Source organism: Salvelinus alpinus, chromosome 8, assembly GCF_045679555.1.
Source record: "Salvelinus alpinus chromosome 8, SLU_Salpinus.1, whole genome shotgun sequence".
NCBI lineage: Eukaryota > Metazoa > Chordata > Actinopteri > Salmoniformes > Salmonidae > Salvelinus > Salvelinus alpinus.
Genome location: NC_092093.1, coordinates 19864902 through 19885812, shown reverse-complemented (window position 1 = coordinate 19885812; position 20911 = coordinate 19864902). Strand labels below are relative to the sequence as shown.

Here is a 20911-nt window from a genome sequence, read left to right as displayed (position 1 = left end):
TGAGAACAAGTTCTCATTTACAACTGCGACTTGGCCAAGATAAAGCAAAGCAGTGCGACCAAAAACAACAACACAGAGTTACACATGGGATGAACAAATATACAGTCAATAACACAATAGAAAATCTGTATACAGTGTGCAAATGAAGTAAGGAGGTAAGGCAAAAATAGGCCATATTGGCGAAGTAATTACAATTTAGCAATTAACACTGGAGTGATAGATGTGCAGAGGAGGATGTGCAAGTAGAAATACTGGTGTGCAAAAGAGCAGAAAAAAACATACGGGGATGAGGTAGGTAGTTGGTTGTATGTGCTATTTACAGATGGGCTGTGTATAGCTGCAGCGATTGGTAAGCTGCTCTGACAGCCAATGCTTGAAGTTAGTGAGGGAGATATAAGTCTCCAACTTCAGTGATTTTTGCAATTCGTTCCAGTCATTGACAGCAGAGAACTGGAAGGAATGGCGGCCAAAGGAGGTGTTGGCTTTGGGGGTGACCAGTGAAATATACCTGCTGGAGCGCTTGCTACGGGTGGATGTTGCTATGGTGACCAGTGAGCTGAGAAGGCGGGTCTTTACCTAGCAAAGATGACCTGGAGCCAGTGGGTTTGGTGACGAATATGTAGTGAGGACCAGCCAACGAGAGCATACAGGTCGCAATGGTGGGTAGTATATGGGGCTTTGGTGACAAAACGGATGGCACTGTTATATACTGTGTCCAATTTGCTGAGTAGAGTTTTGGCGGCTATTTTATAAATGACATCGCTGAAGTCAAGGACCGTTAGGATAGTCAGTTTTACGAGGGTATATTTGGCAACATGTGTGAAGGAGGCTTTGTTGCGAAATAAGAAGCCGATTCTAGATTTAATTTTGGATTGGAGATGCTTAATATGAGTCTGGAAGGAGAGTTTACAGTCTAGCCAAACAGCTAGGTATTTGAAGTTGTCCACATATTCTAAGTCAGAACCGTCCAGAGTAATGATGCTAGGCGGGTGGGAACGTGCATGCAGCGATCGGTTGAACAGCATGCATTAAGTTTTACTAGCATTTAAGAGCAGTTGGAGGCCACAGAAGGAGTGTTGTATGTCATTGAAGCTCGTTTGGAGGTTTGTTAACACAGTGTCCAAAGAAGGGCCAGATGTATACAGAATGGTGTCATCTGCGTGGAGGTGGATCAAAGAATCACCAGTGGCAAGAGCGACATCATTGATATATACAGAGAAAGTCAGCCTGAGAATTGAACCCTGTGGCACCACCATAGAGACTGCCAGAGGTCCGGACAACAGGCCCTCCGATTTGACACACTGAACTCTATCTGAGAAGTAGTTAGTGAACCAGGCGAGGCAGTCATTAGAGAAACCAAGGCTGTTGAGTCTGCCGATAAGAATACGGTGATAGACAGAGTCGAAAGCCTTGGCCAGGTTGATGAAGACGGCTGCACAGTACTGTTTTTTATCGATGGTGGTTGTTGTCCTGTTGGAAGGTAGACCTTTGTCCTGAGCACTCTGGAGCAGATTTTCATCAAGGATCTCTCTGTACTTTGCTCCATACATTTTTCCCTCGATCCTGACTAGTCTCCCAGTCCCTGCCGCTGAAAAACATCCCCTCAGCATGATGCTGCCACTACCATGCTTCACTGTAGGGATGGTGCCAGGTTTACTCCAGATGTGACACTTGGCATTCAGGCCAAAGATTTCAGTCTTGGTTTCATCAGACCAAAGAATCTTGTTTCTCATGGTCTGAGTGTCTTTTATGTGCCTTTTGGCAAACTCCAAGCGGGCTGTCATGTGCCTTTTACTGAGGAGTGGTTTCCGTCTGGCTGCTCTACTAAAAAATGCCTGCTTTGGTGCAGTGCTGCAGAGATGGTTGTCCTTCTGGAAGGTTTTCCCATCTCCACAGAGGAACTCTGGAGCTCTGTCAGTGACCATCGGGTTCTTGGTCACTTCCCTGACCAAGGCCCTTCTCCCCAGATTGCTCAGTTTCGCCGGGCGAATGATGGAGGCCACTGTGTTCTTGGGAACATTCAATGCTGCAGACATTGTTTGGTACCCTTCCCCAGATCTGTGTCTCGGAGCTCTACGGACAATTCCTTCGACCTCATGGCTTGGTTTTTGCTCTGACATGCACTGTCAACTGTGGGACCTTATATAGACGGGTGTGTGCTTTCCAAATCATGTCCAATCAATTGAATTTATCACAGGTGGACTCTAATCAAGTTGTAGAAACAACTCAAGGATGATCAATGGAAATAGGATGCACCTAAGCTCAATTTTGAGTCCAATAGCAAAGGGTCTGAATACTTATGTAAATAAGGTATTTCTGTTTTATTTTGTATACATTTGCAAAAAAAAATAAAACTTATGGGATATTTTTTATTTATTTAATCCATTTTAGAATAAGGCTGTAGGGTAACAAAATGTGGAGAATGGGTCTGAATACTTTCCGAATGCACTGTATATTCTAAACCCGTTTTCTCCATGTATTCTACTGAGTCTGTCAACAAATTCAAATTAATAAAGGTACACCACATTTAAAGGGATGGCTTTTTGAAATGTGATTTATAGATCAAGTCTAAGAAGCTGTAGATCTGTTCTATGTGAGCGATGTCAATTGTTTTTTTTCATCTTTTACTTTCGGTTTTGTACAGCAGCTTTAAACAGCAGACACAATGTTTTTGGTTATGGAAAATATTTCACAGTGGTTTAGACAGTATTTTTGAGAATCTTTGTACCATCTTAAAACTATTAGAGTTTTAGCAACCAGGAAATGGCAGCACGATTTCTGCATAGTGCAACTTTAAGATGAAATTGAAACCCCAATGAGAATCTGTTGGCCGGCAAGTGGGAGGATTTTTAGCGGTTGATTCAAGCAATAAGGCCCGAGGGGGTGTGGTATATGGCCAATATACCACGGCTATACCACCCGACTCAACGTGGAGTGCCTGAAAACAGCCCTTAGCCGTGGTATATTGGCCATATACCACACACCCCTGAGGTGCCTTATTGCTATTATAAGCTGGTTACCAAAGTAATTAGAAGAGTAAAAACAAATGTTTTGTCATACTGTACCCGTGGTATACCACAGCTTTCAGCCAATCAGCATTCAGGGCTCGAACCACCCAGTTTATAATAACATATTTGTCACAGATTACTCAAGTGGCCACTCTAACAATTAAAATAAATGTCTTGAAAAATGGAAGGCAGTCTGGAGAAGGCAAGATCAGGTGGGACCATTCTAGCCAATGAGAGTGCAGATATGCGATTGAACGCCCATCACAATGGTTTCCACTAGTAATCACAGCCACCATGTCAAAATTAGCTATATTGTAAACATTTATGGGGGGAAAAAAAGTGCTTTTTGGTTTGAATTTAGCTTGAGGCATAATGTTAACCGTGTGGTTAGGGTTAAGTTTAAAATCATATTTCAAGAAAAAAATTGAACTTGGTGGGATTTATGACTGTGCAACTCCAAAACAGAAGTTTTATTTTTTTCTGAAAGTTGTTGGGATGTCACGTGTCCTAGTTGTATCAATACACTTGTAACAACCTAATCACTACGAAACTTCTAATCGACCAAATAAGCCACACGTAGCAAATAAGCCTTTAATAAGCCAGATTTTGGGCCCAGTTATCCCTCACACTTCACCTCTTCCTCTGAATTTATTCAGTGCCTCGAAAGGTAGCCACACATGTAGAGCACATTACATGCCTGCGTACGGTAAGTCTGATTGGGCGTCTTCAAACGGATCACTTTTGTCATGTCGATGACCATCGTTGGTCACCGCCTTTCAAAGTGTGGTGCATGATGGGAATAAAATTGTCCGACTTGCCCCTACATGGAGTTGATGTTCTTTCTCACTAATTGATTGTACATTGTACAGACAGAGCCCCACCTGTTCTGAGACCCACATTTTTAGCAAAAATAACTACACATAATTATAACATTTTTGCGGGGGCTTGGGCTTGCCTGTTATTTTGGCATTAATACGTGTCACATATCAGTTTGCAAACAATGTAAAAAATAATATATATATTGAGTTAATAAAGCCGCATACAAAGATGGTCTCTTTTTTGTTTTCTTGAGTAAGGCAGCTCCAAAATGCTGGTGTTTCAGCCTAGCTCAGTGCTTTCTGTGATGGTGGGGCAAGCCAGCAGAAAATACGGAGCGTTGCGCAGTGATTGGCTCAGTGTTCTGTCACTCATGGGGACTTAACGTCACTGCCAAGTGTAAGAGGAAACCTTGAAAATTCTTGCCCTTTGGCTGCTGCCATAGAAGTGCCCATCCAAGAAGGCTCAAGGTCATTGGCCAGAGATAAAATGACGTCAAATCACGTTATATGTACAGTAGCTTTGATTGGACTGATCATGTCAACGTCATACTTTCAAAATCTTAGCTAGCAGTCATCATGAATCAAGTCGACAATCTACTGGCAAATCCTTTTTAATCCTTGTCATATGAAGAGAAATTATAGATAAGTGTATCATTGCTCATTGGCCATTGGACATTAACATTACATAAAGAGTGGTTTGGAAGGAATCAGTGACTAGCTGTGTGGTCCCAGATCTGGGATTAAGGGGCTCTTTTCCAAGTTTAAAATGATAAACATTCAACATTGACCATGCTGTCAATGTTAACTCGGAGGACCGCCCCGCCACCTTCCTGTTCAAGTGAGCCAAGCACAACAATGTGAGTCCAAAAATGTATTGTGTGCTGCTTCATAAATGATGTAATATGCCAGGGAGATATGTATACTGTAGAAAGTAATACCAAGTGTATGTTGTGTAGTAAGATGTTAGTAGCCCATGTGCCTCACCCTAATAATTTAGTCTATTTACCTCTCTAAATTTAGCCCACTGGTCTGACTGTTCTACTGTAGCCTATAACCTGTTTTAGAGAAATGTAATCATTGAATATTGTAAGAGCTTTCATTGTCTGCTTATATGCTCCCTTTATACGGTTCTAACTTGGTGTACAGGGAGAGCACTGTAAGAACGACCCATGTTCTGAATTCTGCTGCTGTACATTTCAAAAGTGCTGAACAAATAGTTACATTGACTAACTAACCTCTTATCCGCTTGTCATCCCCTTACCGCCATAGTTTGTCCATCTCAATTGTCATTAGAAACCACATTTTGTTTAAGCAAGTCATCCATATTAGCTATGTTTTTTTTAAAGGTGGTAAATGAGGCTGAATAAACTGTTTCACTGCCAGATAAGGCTCCGCTGATAACCAGGTATAGCGGTGGTAAAATGTTGGGACTGCTGTTGGGACAGCTTTATGTGTAGGCCCTAACAGTTTGTGGGCACCTTTTGTCACCGTTATAGTGCAATTAATATATTGTTTAGTGTTGTGTTGTGTAGTGACATTGCTGGCATGCATTCCACTTACAGTTGAAGTTGAATGTTTACATACACTTAGGTTGGAGTCATTAACTCATTTTTCAACCACTCCACAAATTTCTCGTTAACAAACTATAGTTTTGGCAAGTCGATTAGGACATCTACTTTGTGCATGACACAAGTCATTTTTCCAACAATTGTTTACAGACAGATTATTTCACTTATCACAATTCCAGTGGGTCAGAAGTTTACATACACTAAGTTGACTGTACCTTTAAACAGCTTGGAAAATTCCAGAAAATTATGTCATGGCTTTAGAAGCTTCTGATAGGCTAATTGACATCATTTGAGTCAATTGGAGGTGTACCTGTGGATGTATTTCAAGGCCTACCTTCAAATTCAGTGCCTCTTTGCTTGACATCATGGGAAAATCCAAAGAAATCAGCCAAGACCTCAGACCAAAAATTGTAGATCTCCACAAGTCTGGTTCATCCTTGGGAGCAATTTCCAAACGCCTGACGGTACAACATTCATCTGTACAAACAATAGTACGCAAGTAATAACACCATGGGACCACGCAGCCGTCATACCGCTCAGGAAGGAGACACGTTCTGTCTCCTAGAGATGAACGTACTTTGGTGCAAAAAGTGCATATCAATTCCAGAACAACAGCAAAGGACCTTGTGAAGATGCTGGAGGAAACAGATACAAAAGTATCTATATCCACAGTAAAATTAGTCCTATATCGACATAACCTGAAAGTCCGCTCAGCAAGGGAGAAGCCACTGCTCCAAATACGCCATAAAAAAGCCAGACTACGGTTTGCAACTGCACATGGCGACAAAGATCGTACTTTTTGGAGACATGTCCTCTGGTCCGATGAAACAAAAATGTAACTGTTTGGCCATAATGACCATCATTATGTTTGAAAAAGGGGGAGGCTTGCAAGCCGAAGAACACCATCCCAACCTTGAAGCATGGGGGTGGCAGCATCATGTTGTGGGGGTGCTTTGCTGCAGGAGGGACTGGTGCACTTCACAAAATAGATGGCATCATAAGGGGGGGAAATTATGTGGATACATTGAAGCAACATCTCAAGACATCAGTCAGGAAGTTAAAGCTTGGTCGCAAATGGGTCTTCCAAATGGACAATGACCCCAAGCATACTTCCAAAGTTGTGGCAAAATGGCTTAAGGACAACAAAGTCAAGGAATTGGAGTGGCCATCACAAAGCCCTGACCTCAATCCCATAGACAATTTGTGGGCAGAACTGAAAAAGTGTGTGTGAGCAAGGAGGCTTACAAACCTGACTCAGTTACACTAGGTCTGTCAGGAGGAATGGGCCAAAATTCACCCAACTTATTGTGGGAAGTTTGTGGAAGGCTACCTGAAACGTTTGACCCAAGTTAAACAATTTAAAGGCAATGCTACCAAATACTAATTGAGTGTCTGTAAACTTCTGACCCACTGGGAATGCGATGAAATAAATAAAAGCTGAAATAAATCATTCTCTCTACTATTATTCTGACATTTCACATTCTTAAAATAAAGTGGTGATCCTAACTGACCTAAAACAGGGAATTTTTACTAGGATTAAATGTCAGGAATTGTGAAAAACTGAGTTTAAATGTATTTGGCTGTGTATGTAAACTTCCTACTTCAACTATATATTCGTTTTTTTGCCCCACCAAGATTTACATGCTAAAATCACCACTGACTGCAGGATTGATCTGAGCCTTGGTGTTGGAAAACCACATTAGAGTCCAACTTTCAGCTGTCGCAGTTGCACCTCCCCGGACCTCACCCCTCAACTTTCGTCTACTGTCGGTTGCTTTAGCCTTTCCACTCATGTGCCCTATACCAACTACTGGGATGTGTGTAGGAAAGGCATGCATAGGACGTTTCCTATGTCTGAATCGGCCCCTATGTGAACAGTAAAATGGCAGAGTTTCAAACTTTAAGATTATCTGTCCATAGACTAATCCTCACCCACAAGCAATAGCTACATAAGGGAATGCCTTAAAGCCTGGTATTTTGCTGCCTAAGAAATTACTCTGTTTTGACAGACAAACCATTATACTTGTTGCAAAATCAAAACAATAGAAATATGCTTCTGCTGTGCTGGCACAAAAATAATTACAGTGGGTTTCTCCTGACTGCATCGGACATGCTGAAAATGGGTGGGCTGATTGTTTTGTTTTCTCAGCATGTTCATTCTCTCTGGATTAACCTTTTATTGTCTTTATTTACATTGTCAGCAGGATTACCCTAATGTATGGAAAACAACAATCTACATTAGATTTATAAATGTTTATTTGATCAGTAGTTCGACAGAGCCATAAGGTCACTTGTGTGATCATAACATTGATGAGGTATGACATCCAGCTGTGAGTAGCTGTCTAGCTTGATAACAGCTGGATGTCGAAATGAACAGTGACATCCTAAGTGAGCGAGCTAGATGATATGTGTGTTTATGGATGGGACTACATGTGTTGCCCTAGAAGAAATGTGTACATTTTTTAAATGTACAATAATAGATTTTGTGGTTTCTTAGGAAGAAGTCACCGATTAGCTTGCTAGCAAGTTTGTCAATTGCAAGTCATGCAACAGCCTGGGTCAACTTCAGAAATTAGTTAAATAGCTATCAACTTTTGTACCCATTTGAATTCACCGAGGTAAAGACAGATTAAAGTTGGATATTCAACGGATATTCGCCTGTAGTTTTCCCTACATCCACCAACAGCAGTTAGGGACCGTCAACATAGTGACAAATAAAACATTTCAAATTTCAATAGCTCTTTAACCATTACTCCTAAAACTTTCAAAACTGCTTCTAGTTAACCCGATGGAAAAGACACACATTGCACACACTTATTTTTGTCGATTTACATCTCGCACTTTTAAATTATTTATTTAAGTTTTTGAATTTCAATAGCTCCTTGGTCATGTGACCTACTGACTTCAAACAAAGTTCAGAATGTTCACTCAGTGGGCCTACACATTGCACACCCTTTAGTCTGTCCATTTTCATCTCACACAATTTGACATGAATTTTCAATGTTTTTCAATGTTTCTAATTTCAATAGCTCCTTGGTCATGTGACCTACTGACCTCAAACTACTTTCAGAATGTCCACGGACTGGCGGAGACGGGCGCCGCAAGGCATCCAGTGCGTTAACGCGACCGATTCCGGGGGAAAATCCGGGGGAGAGGGTGTAAATCTCACGCCGTGCCGTACCCATATCCACAGTAGGTCTCCAAGGTGAACAGCCTCTGGCATGTTATAATAATGTAGGTAAGGGAAATTGTCAAAAAAAGATCCGTAATTTCAGGATAAGGATTGGCTCTAAGGGCTGGGTCGGTTGGCCTGGGGTGCGAAGCGGGGCTGGGCTCGAGCCGTGGCTGGAGAAGGAGTCGCTCCATCGCCATCCTCTCGCCACCATTGGAAGTTTGTTGTGCGGCCCATCTCGTGTTCTCTCGTGCGTGGTCTCGCAAGAGGCTGCGTGTGGGGGTTTGTCGGGGTGGTGTCCGTCAGGGTGCCGAAGGCGGACCGGTGGGTGGTTGGGTCCGGCGGTTGGCGGCGGCAACTCTGGATGTGCGCCGGGCCCTTCTCGCGGATCTCCCCAGCTATGGCGCTTGCCGGGACCACACATTGTAGGTGGAGAGGTCTCCTCTACGCTCACTAGACTTGAGGCAGAGATTAAACCCATTTGCCCCGCAGTGATAGGGCATTGCATGGATTTGGCTCATGCCCTACGAAGTGGGAGAGGTATCTCCAGCTTGTCTGGGGAGGGAGGCCTACATCTGATGTGGGTAGTACCATCCACGCCCATTGATTTGCTGCGGAACCATAAAATGGACGGAAGAAGCCTAGGTTCCCACTGGGCACGGATCACTGAATGTCAACTTGATGAAATTCAAAGGAGCGTACCCACCTGTCGCGGTCGCACTCAAATCACCCGTGGGGTGACTGTGACCCCCTCATGTCAAAGTGAGGAATATCAATGAAGCGCTGGTAAAGGTGGTTCCTATGGTTCTGTCCAGGAGGGCCACCTGGGCAAGCAAATGATTGAAAGGGGATGATTATTTTCTTTTTGCTTCTTCCGACACCTGGTCGATGGTGCCGCTAGATACTGCAATGGGTATTTGGTTCTCAAGCCTATAAGTATTGTGCTGGCACTTGATGTCGATTGGGTGTAAAAACCCAGTTAAAGTCCGATGAAGGTTAGTAGCGGCAATTGATGTCCAGTTTGTAAGACAGAAAAGCCTCTGATGATACCACCGGGCGTGACTCGAATGGATGTCAATTTGATGATATCTGACCATTGCATGCTACCCTTCGCAGTCGCACTCAAACCACCTTCGGGGTGGCTGTGACCCCCTCATGTCAAAGTGAGGAAATTCAATGAAGTGGGGGTAAATGGTGGGACAAAATTAAGAGTCTCTTGAAGTAGCCAAATGCCTCATCATCTAATTAGTGAAGCGCATGAATGGATGAACGAGATTCCCACTGTCTCTACCTACTATCTAGCGAAACCACAGCCAATGGAACAGGATTGACAGAATCAGCGGGGAAAGAAGACACTGTTGAGCTTGACTCTAGTCTAACCTGGAGGTCAGGAAGGTCCCAGGGAGAAGGCCCAAGTGTAGGTATGTGAGTGACACGGTCCTTCAGAGGGGCAGAGCAGGCAAATTAATGTATAATTGTGTGAGATGAAAATGGACAAACTAAAAGGTGTAGAATATAGAAGGGTAGTCAATGGACATTCTGAACCTTGTTTGAGTCCAGTAGGTCACATGACCAAGGAGCTATTGAAGTTAGAAAGTTTGACAAATGTATGTAAAAATGTGAGATGAAAATAGACAAGCTAAAGGGTGTGCAATGTGTAGGCCCACTGATTGTACATTCTGAACCTTGTTTGAGGTCAGTAGGTCACATGACCAAGGAGCTATTGAAATTCAAATGTAAAAAAGTTGATGCTTTGCTAACTAATTCAACTAGGAATACAAAATGCTGCTCACATTTCCACATGTTTATTAGCTTTGCAAAGCGAATTAATGTCCAAATCATGAAAATAAGACCTGTGCAATGTTGTGCACAATTTTCCAACATGACACTTATTTGGAGTCTGTGGCTCAAGTGGTTTGAAAGCTATTGAGGGTTGAAAGCGCGAATATCCATCGAATATCCAACCTGAAACTGTTTTTACCTCTACCATAAAGGTAGCAGCTAGCTTTCATTTCTTTGCATGCAGTGTAAGTTAGCAGCTGCTGTAGCTATCTATGTCCTTGGAAATTTGACAACACTACAATGGAAATTTGAACAGAGTTGACATTAGCGTTCTAGAACTGTGTATATTGTTGACATCTCCAGCCCTAGTGAAAGCTGCTGTGTGGTTTCACCTGCAATACTGTTAGTGTTCTATGGGGTTAGCCAATATAACGTGGGGTTATATAATATGTTTATTCACAATTAAAAAACAACAGCTTAGGTACATTTTGAGATATTCCTGTAAACATTTAAACAAAATCAATCAATCAAATTTATTTTCTAAAGCCCTTTTTACATCAGCAGTTGTCACAAAGTGCTATACAGAAACCCAGCCTTAAACCCCAAACAGCAAGCAATGCAGAGGCCGAAGCACAGTTGCTAGGAAAAAGTCTCTAAAAGTCAGTAACCTAGGAAGAAACCTAGAGGAACCAGGCGCCGAGTGGTAGCCAGTAGGGCTGTGTCGATTGTGGAATTTTGGGTAACGATGAATTATTATGCAAATGTTCATGGTTATTGTTATAATTGTCATTTTTGTGTGTATATATACAGTACCAGTCAAATGTTTAGAAACACCTACTCATTCAAGGGTTTTTCTTTATTTTTTTATATTTTCTACATTGTAGAATAATAGTGAAGACATCAAAACTATGAAATAACACATGGACTAATGAGGTAACCAAAAAAGTGTTAATCAAAATATATTTTAGATTTTAGATTCTTCAAAGTAGCCACCCTTCGCCTTGATGACAGCGTTGCACACTCTTGGCTTGTAAAGCATCATAATGCATCTTTGAGAATTAGCAGTGGTGTAAGTACTTAAGTGAACATATTTTTAAGTTCTAAAGTAGTTTTTTGGGGTATCTGTACTTTACTTTAATATTTATATTTATGACAACTTTTACTTTTACTTCTACATTCCTAAAGATTTTTTAAAACTTTAAATTCCATATCTTTTCCATGACCCACAAAAGTAGCTGTTACATTTTGAATGCTTAGCAGAACAGAAAATAGTCACACACTTATCAAGAGAACATCCCTACTGCCTCTCATCTGGCGGACTCACTAAACACAAATGCTTTGTTTGTAAAGGATGTCTGAGTGTTGGAGTGTGCCCCTGGCTATCCGTAAATTAAAAAAACAAGAACATTTTGCCATCTGGTTTGCTTAATTTAAGGAATTTAAAATTATGAGTTATTTTACTTTTGATACTTAAGTATATTTTAGCAATTACATTTACTTTTGATACTTAAGTATATCTAAAACCAAATACTTTTAGAATTTTTTGTGTTTTACTCCGTGACTTTTATTTGAGTCAAGTATCTTTACTTTTACTCAAGTAAGACAATTGGGTACTTTTTTCACCGCTAACAATTAGCTACAACATAGCTAATGAATATAACAGATTTGGTGACACCTCTGGCTCAAAAGCGAATGTAGGAACCATAGTAAGGGGGAGTACTGTACATTTGTCTAACATAATCCTGCTAATGGAAGTGTCAAGGTGGAAGTGTGCGCTTCATCCTCCAGAGGGCTCACTTCTGATTGGTGAATGGCTAGTTGGGGTGTGGTCAAGGGGCATATAACTGCATGTTATTGCTTTGGGGCTCTTCTGTTGGTTGTTGCTTCTAGTTGTATCTTCTATCCAGTTAGGTCAGGACTCAGAAACAGTGTCAATTAGGCTATCTAGCGTGCTGTTGGCTAAACTAAACTTTCCTCTACACAACTGCCTCAGTCTCCACTCTCCTATTAGTTGAGTTGACTAAGATACCCATCAGGTTTAGCCTAATCTCTTGGCTTCATACCCATCAGAGGGACACTCATCTCCTGCTCCTTCGCCAGAGTGAAGATGTCTCTCCAGGCTCCTCTCCTACCTGCAGTGGTCCTGTCTCTGGTTCTGGTTGTGTTGGCTCTGACAGGGCTGTCCCATGCCCAGCTCCAGCCCAAGGCTTCTGTCCTGGATTTCTCAGCCAGCCTGGGTAACCTCCTCCCCAGCCTCAGCCGTCCGGCCAACTCCAGCCGGATCTTCTACGGGGTAATGTTTGACGCTGGCAGCACTGGGACACGCATCCATGTCTACACCTTCATACAGAAAGACCCTGGTGAGTTATGTTAACATTCTGATGCTCCCAGATGTGTTACTGTATGCAATGTTGTGGTATTGAATTGCCCATTTATTAAACTAAATTAAATGTGTTTATTATTAGATGCTAATCAATGAACATTACACTAAATGCCCATCTTCATAAAACATCATTAATGTTTGCAAATTGTAGATTAAATGCTTATTGATTCGAGTGGATTTTGTAATTTCAAGTATTTCTGTTGACTAATGGTTCATTTGTATATTTTGTCTGACAGAGGAGTTACCAGTGTTGGATAATGAGATGTTCCATTCCATCAAGCCTGGTCTGTCAGCATACGCAGACATGCCTGAAATGGTGAGTACAGCAGTGGTTGTAATTGTCGACGCAGCAAGTGATATTCCAATATTCCCAAAACACCAAATAGATTTTACTCAAATTCATCATCATCATCACAACCACATTATCTCCCCAGGGTGGGTACACAGTGAGGCAGCTTCTGAAGGTGGCGAAGAAGACCGTCCCGCAGTTGGATTGGAAGAGAACCCCACTGGTCCTGAAAGCTACAGCAGGACTCAGGCTGCTGCCCCCAGAGAAAGCCCAGGCTCTGCTGGAACAGGTACTGGCTAAGGCACTGCTAGATCTGATAGGGGGCTAGTGTACAGCACTATTACATCAAGTATGGCACTGCGGAAGGTGTTGACACTACATTCACTATTTCTGTTGTCATCTCTCCATCTTCCCACTCCACCCCTCAGGTGCAGGACGTGTTTGATGAATCTCCCTTCTTCATCCCAGACGACAGCGTCAGCATAATGGATGGTACAAATGAAGGTAACGTCTCGTCTCCCAATAACCCCCCCGTCAACCTCCAGTCAAACCTATTCATCAGCACTCCGGAGGCAGGCTCCTACAGGCTCCTACAGTGCTCTCCTCCTGATAGCATCAGTCACTGTTCTCCTTCTACAGCTCGCTGTGCTCTTTCTTTTTCATTGTGTTGGTTTTCATGAGGCTATTTTACTAAATTACTGTAGATTACCCTGATCTGTTATGATGACGCTGTGTGAAAAAGAGGGTTGTTGTCATTAGAGGCAGTGTTGGTTACATCTCAAAAACGTGTAATTATGTGGTGAATGGATTTAGTTGCTTACCAAGCCTCGTGTGGTGTCATTGTGTAATTGATTTGTCAGCGTTTTGACCACGTCTCACAAATGATAGCCCTCTCACACATGTAAAACGAATGCTTATGCATGTCAAACAAGTTGTGAGTTAAGTGCACTAAACTGCATTGTCAGATCAGTATTAACCCCACTTCAATTTAACTTTTTTGTTCTCATAGGAATTTTGGCGTGGGTTACTGTGAACTTTTTGACAGGTGAGACTTGTAACTTCTTGTCATAGTACATATTGTAATGCATTCTTGGTTAGACTAATCAATTATTAGGGTGTAGTGTTGGCCATATGTATATACACTACCTTTCAATTTTTTTTGTGTCACTTAGAAATGTCCTTGTTTTTGAAAGAAAAGCTATTTTTTTTGTCCATGAAATAACATCAAATTGATCAGAAATACAGTGTAGACATTAATGCTGTAAATGACTATTGTAGCTGGAAATGGACGATTTTTCGTGGAATATCTACATAGGCGTACAGAGGCCCATTATCAGCAACCATCACTCCTGTGATCCAATGTCACGTTGTGTTAGCTAATCCAAGTTTATCATTTTAAAAGGCTAATTGATCATTAGAAAACCCTTTTGAAATTATGCTAGCACAGCTGAAAACGGTTGTGCTGATTTAAAGAAGGAATAATAATCCTTCTTTAGACTAGTTGAGTATCTGGAGCTTAGAGTGTCTAGTCCTCAACTGGCAGCTTCATTAAATAGTACCCACAAAACCGCAGTCTCAACGTCAGCAGTGAAGAGGCAACTCCGGGATCCTGGCCTTCTAGGCAGAGTTCCTCTGTCCAGTGTCTGTGTTCTTTTACCCATCTTAATCTTTTCTTTTTATTGGCCTGTCTGAGATATGGCTTTTTCTTTGCAACTCTGCCTAGAAGGCCAGCATCCCGGAGTCGCTTCTTCACTGTTAACTTTGAGACTGGTGTTTTGCGGGTACTATTTAATGAAGCTGCTAGTTAAGGACTTGTGAGGCATTTGTTTCTCAAACTAGACACTCTAATGTACTGGTCCTCTTGCTCAGTTGTGCACCAGGGCCTCCCACTCCTCTTTCTATTCTGGTTAGAGGCAGTTTGCACTGTTCTGTGAAGGGAGTAGTGCACAGCGTTGTACGAGATCTTCAGTTTCTGGGCAATTTCTAGCATGGAATAGCCTTCATTTCTCAGAACAAGAATAGACTGACGAGTTTCAGAAGAAAGGCCTTTGTTTCTGGACATTTTGAGCCTGTAATCGAATCCACAAATGCTGATGCTCCAGATACTCAACTAGTCTAAAGAAGGACAGTTTTATTGCTTCTTTAATCAGCACAACTGTTTTCAGCTGTGCTAACATAATTTCAAAAGGGTTTTCTAATGATCAATTAGCCTTTTAAAATGATAAACTTGGATTAGCTAACACAACGTGACATTGGATCACAGGAGTGATGGTTGCTGATAATGGGCCTCTGTACGCCTATGTAGATATTCCATTAAAAATCTGCCATTTCCAGCTACAATAGTCATTTACAATGTCTACACTGTATTTCTGATCAATTTGATGTTATTTTAATGGACAAAAAAATTGCTTTTCTTTCAAAAACAAGGACATTTCTAAGTGACCCCAAACTTTTGAACGGCAGTATGTGTGTATATATATACACATACATACATACATACATACATACATACATACATACATACATACATACATACATAAACTCAGAGACATCTGAAATGGCAATGGCAGTTGTTATTTCTCATAAACCCTGGCTCTCCAGAAGATAACCTCAACTTGTACAGCCAGAGTCGATATTGAGCAGGGTTTTATTTCTGAAAGGGACTCCTATCATCTTTCTCAGATCTCCACAGAGTGTTTCACCCCTCTGGATACAGATCCTGGGCTGTACCAAATCACAAGTGTGACTGATTCCTATCTCACCGTCTTCAGAGAGAACTTGTCAATAAAGTTGGTTCAAATGGGAAAATATTTTTTGTTAGGTCACCTCTATGCTGAGACCAGGAAGACAGTGGGGATTCTGGATCTGGGGGGTGGATCGACTCAAATCACTTTTCTACCCAAATCCAAGGTTAGGGTTAATTTGTACAAGCTGATTTATTTTCAATATTGTGCTTCTATACACAGTGTTTATATTTGAATATGAATAATAAAATAATATATGCCATTTATCCAAAGCGACTTAGTCATGCATGCCTACATTTCATTTGCCAGGCACAAGATCAGTTAGACATACCTGCATTTCATTTTTTCTGGAAAGTTAATTACATTTGTTCACATATTTATTTTTCCTGTGCAGAAAACCATTGTAAGTTCTCCTGCTGACTACATTGCCAGATTTGACATGTTCAACTCTACATATGACCTGTACACTCACAGGTAAACAATCGATATCCACTGATGCAGAAAGTATAAACAGTCACAAGTAATTGTTCTATACAACAAACCCGTAACAGTTTGTAAAAGTACTATCCAAATAACTATTCATTGATTGATTTGATTGACAGCTACCTGGGTAATGGACTGATGGCAGCCAGACTGGCAGCCCTAGGAGCACTGGGGGCAGAAGGTGATGGCTCGATACACTTTGATAGAAATTTAAAGGCAGTGTTCCCGCGTTAGCGGACACTGCGTTCACACACAGTAAACGCTGGGTATGTCGGCTCAATTGGAAATTACCTTTAAATTTAAATTGCGCTATAACCCTGAACTTCAGCAATACAGATTGAATCGAGCACAAACATTAATTTACATATCATCATCAGCATGTTAGAATCCCCAATTCACACACAATATAGGTTTTAGAACATGCTTTTTACTTTTCAATGTTATTCATAGACCCCCATTCACCATTATTTTGTTACTTTACGCTACAGGGTTGGAGTGGAGAGTGTTCAAAAGCTCCTGTCTGCCCAAGAAGTTCAGAGAGGAGTGGCGCTTTGGAGGACTCACCTACACAGTCAGCGGGATACCTGATGGTGAGAGTCAACCAACTCACTGGATCTGCTAGAACTACCATCAAATATGTACTGTAGTAGAACAACCTTAATAATAATATATCTGCCTTTTAGCAGATGCTTTTATCCAAAGCGATTTAGTCATGCGTGCATACATTTTACGTATGGTGTGCGTAAAATGTATCTTGGAACAGTTATTTGGGTGGTAACACAAAAGTAGCATGCTGAACTTGGTACCTCTCAAAGTGTCTTCCTATGTAGGGTACTAGGGTTTACCTGGAGTTGCTGTAAAGCAGTCTGTCACAAATGTGTATGAAAGTGCTATACAAATACATTGTATTGATTAAAAACTTGAGCTCATAACAGTATCCTGTTTCGGTCCCTGTCCCAGGTTATGCGGGATACAAGCTGTGTTACCAGGAGGTGTTGAAGGTAGTAAAGGGAATAGTTCACCAGCCCTATGAGTTGAAAGACACCAGTGTGTTCTACGCTTTCTCCTACTACTTTGACCGAGCCGTGGATGCAGGCCTTATTGGTGAGAACACACACACATACAACTTCTACTACAACCAAGCAGTGGACGCATTTGTAGCCCTGTTTATACCTGGTTCCGACAATCGTCCTTTGTCCTGATCTTGTCCACATTCTGATTGTGCCCACAATTTTAGACAGGTGTAGACGATTAAGACACATTGTGATCAGACCTTCCTGACCACCTCCGGAGGTAGTGAGGCACGCATTGTTAGAATTGCAGTGTCTCTACATAGGTAAAGAAAGGTTGCCACATTTGGGAGAATGTCAGAAGAGCCCCGTAGGGTATATATTATATCTTCTCCAATTTACTAAAGTGTAGAAAGATCGGGACAGTAAAACTATTTAAGTCATCATATTATCCCGCCCTCTACAAACATTGACAGGTTATACCATCGATTTATGACATCAATATGTGTCTTAAAATAATGACTCACTCCTAGAAGGAGATTCATTCCCCTCCTCCCTCTCGGCAGGGAAAAATTACTAATTTCTGAAGTAACTGACTCAGACTCAGTGGTGTGATGAGTTCTAGATTGTTATTAGAGTGGTGTCCGTGGTCGTCGACTCGTCAGTGAGTAACATGATGAGAAAGGTTGCAGGCCCTATTAGTATGATGGAGATGTACTGTGTAGCCCTGCTCTCATTGTAATGAATGATGCAGTGTAATGACAGTGTTTCTGAAGGAAAGATTAACGACCCCCGTCGTTCCACTCTTTCAGATGGGACCCAAGGAGGAATGCTGGAGGTCAGAGACTTTAAGAAGGGAGCTAAAGAGGGTGAGAATGAGTTAAGTCTGATGAGTAATGATATGCATAGCCAGAGATGGGCAAAAATGACAAAATACCATAAAGATTGATGTATCAAAATAAACAACAAAATACTTGTATTTTGAAATGAAAATAAAATACATGTACAGTTGAAGTCGGAAGTTTACATACACCTTAGCCAAATACATTCAAACTCAGTTTTTCACAATTTCTGACATTTAATCATAGTAAAAATTCCCTGTCTTAGGTCAGTTAGGATGTCCACTTTATTTTAAGAATGTAAAATGTCAGAATAATAGTAGAGAGAATTATTTATTTCAGCTTTTATTTTTTTTCATCACATTCCCAGTGGGTCAGAAGTTTACAGACACTCAATTAGTATTTGGTAGCATTGCCTGTGAATTGTTTAACTTGGGTCAAATGTTTCGGGTAGCCTTCCACAAGCTTCCCACAATAAGTTGGGTGAATTTCGGCTCATTCCTCCTGACAGAGCTGGCTTGTAGGCCTCCTTGCTCACACACACTTTTTCAGTTCGGCCCACAAATTGTCTATAGAATTGAGGTCAGGGCTTTGTGATGGCCACTCCAATACCTTGACTTTGTTGTCCTTAAGTCATTTTGCCACAACTTTGGAAGTATGCTTGGGGTTGTCCATTGTTCATTTGGAAGACCCATTTGCGACCAAGCTTTAACTTCCTGACTGATGTCTTGAGATGTTGCTTCAATATATCCACAATTTTCCCTCCTCACGATGCCATCTATTTTGTGAAGTGCACCAGTCCCTCCTGCAGCAAAACACCCCCACAACATGATGCTGCCACCCACGTGCATCACGGTTGGAATGGTGTTCTTCGGCTTGCCAGCCTCCCCCTTTTTCCTCCATACATAACGATGTTCATTATGGCCAAACAGTTATATTTTTGTTTTATCAGACCAGAGGACATTTCTCCAAAAAGTACTATCTTTGTCCTCATGTGCAGTTGCAAACCGTAGTCTGGCTGGCTGGCTTTTTTTGGAGCTATGCTTCTTCCTTGGTGAGCGGCCTTTAGGTTATGTCGATATAGGACTAATTTTACTGTGGCTATAGATACTTTTGTACCTGTTTCCTCCAGCATCTTCACAAGGTCCTTTCCTGTTGTTCTGGGATTGATTTGCACTTTTCGCACCAAAGTACGTTCATCTCTAGGAGACCGAACACATCTCCTTCCTGAGCGGTATGACGGCTGCGTGGTCCCATGGTGTTTAAACTTGCGTACTATTGTTTGTACAGATGAACATGATACTTTCAGGCGTTTGGAAATTACTCCCAAGGATGAACCAAATTGTGGAGGTCTACAATTTTCTTTCCTGAGGTCTTGGCTGATTTCTTTTGAATTTCCCATGATGTCAAGCAAAGAGGCACTGAGTTAGAAGGTAGGCCTTGAAATACATCCACAGGCACACCTCCAGTTGACTCAAATTATGTCAATTAGCTTATCAGAAGCTTCTGGAATTTTCCAAGCTGTTTAAAGGGACAGTCAACTTAGTGTATGTAAACGTCTGACCCACTGGAATTGTGATACAGTGAATTATAAGTGAAATAATCTGTCTGTAAACAATTGTTGGAAAAATGACCTGTGTCATGCACAAAGTAAATGTCCTAACCAACTTGCCAAAACTATAGTTTGTTAACAAGAAATTTGTGGAGTGGTTGAAAAACGAGTTTTAATGACTCCAACCGAAGTGTATGTAAACTTCCGACTTCAACTGTATTTTAAAATACATAAATACATTTGCAAGTAGCCGGCCCAAACAGCAACATTCTCAGTAACGTTTTACTTTATCTACCTTAGTTGAGTGCCCAGACTGTAAGTTACTCTGGATAAGTGTCTGCTAAATGATCAAAATGTATATGCAAAAAAAATATTAACATACCAAAATGAACTGCTTAGCACACTGGGTATTGTTATTGGCCTTGTTTCATGGCGGATATCATTAGAATAATATTCTGCATGCTTTGCAATTGTTCATTTTTACATATACAATTCCTTTGAGTTAATTTAGACACTTGATGCCAACTCCAGGTGAAAGGGATCAACAAAATGGTCAACCGTTATGAAAAATGGGATAGAAAAGTATTTTGTATTTTGAAAATACAAATGACAGCTCTCGAAAGTATCTTGTTACATAGCACATTGGAGTGTAGTTCAGCCCGATGTAATACAAATGACAAAATACTCAGAAGTAATTGAAATACATATTTCAAATACATGTAATAGAAATACTGCCCATAGCAATGGATTTATCATTACTGTGTTGGCCCCCCAGGTTTTCTGAGCAAAAAATAATTCAAAAACACACTGCACGCACTGCAATCTGGCAGATAAGTCCCGGCTGTGTGAATTGCCTCCCATTGAAATGAATGGACTTCTGGCAGAACGCATACATACAAGGCTTAGGACTTGTATAATGCCGGGAGCCGCCTGTGGATTTGACTGCTCAAACGCGGTTTCTTTCCCACACCATCAAAACAACAGCTATGCGGTGTTGGCTAGTGCAGCTCTGATAGCGCAGTAAGGGCTAGATTCTATGCTTGAGAAGTCTTAATGGCTTACAGGTGTCTTCCTCTCCTCGTTTCCCTTTACTGCACTGATCTGGCAATGGATTTCTGTTTCTTATTCCAGTGTGTAACAAGATGTCTAAGTACCGTCCTGTCAGCCCCTTCTTGTGTATGGACATGACCTACATCACCTGTCTGCTCAAAGATGGCTTCGGCTTCAAGGAGAACACTGTACTGCAGGTGAGACCGCCAAGTC

General features: G+C 41.4%; 1 protein-coding gene across 1 annotated transcript in view; it reads left to right on the top strand.

The window, feature by feature from the left end:
* Nucleotides 1–2525: 2525 nt before the first annotated feature.
* Nucleotides 2526–20911, top strand: part of LOC139582687 (ectonucleoside triphosphate diphosphohydrolase 5-like) — a 19008-nt gene continuing 622 nt past the window's right edge. The window contains exons 1-13 of the mRNA XM_071412900.1: nt 2526–4683; nt 12419–12708; nt 12968–13047; nt 13166–13309; nt 13449–13524; nt 14030–14065; nt 15842–15930; nt 16159–16238; nt 16367–16428; nt 16736–16837; nt 17208–17351; nt 18070–18126; nt 20780–20895. Of these exons, the coding sequence (XP_071269001.1) occupies nt 4616–4683; nt 12419–12708; nt 12968–13047; nt 13166–13309; nt 13449–13524; nt 14030–14065; nt 15842–15930; nt 16159–16238; nt 16367–16428; nt 16736–16837; nt 17208–17351; nt 18070–18126; nt 20780–20895 (1344 nt within the window). The 5' untranslated portion in view covers nt 2526–4615. The remainder of the gene's footprint in view (nt 4684–12418; nt 12709–12967; nt 13048–13165; nt 13310–13448; nt 13525–14029; nt 14066–15841; nt 15931–16158; nt 16239–16366; nt 16429–16735; nt 16838–17207; nt 17352–18069; nt 18127–20779; nt 20896–20911) is intronic.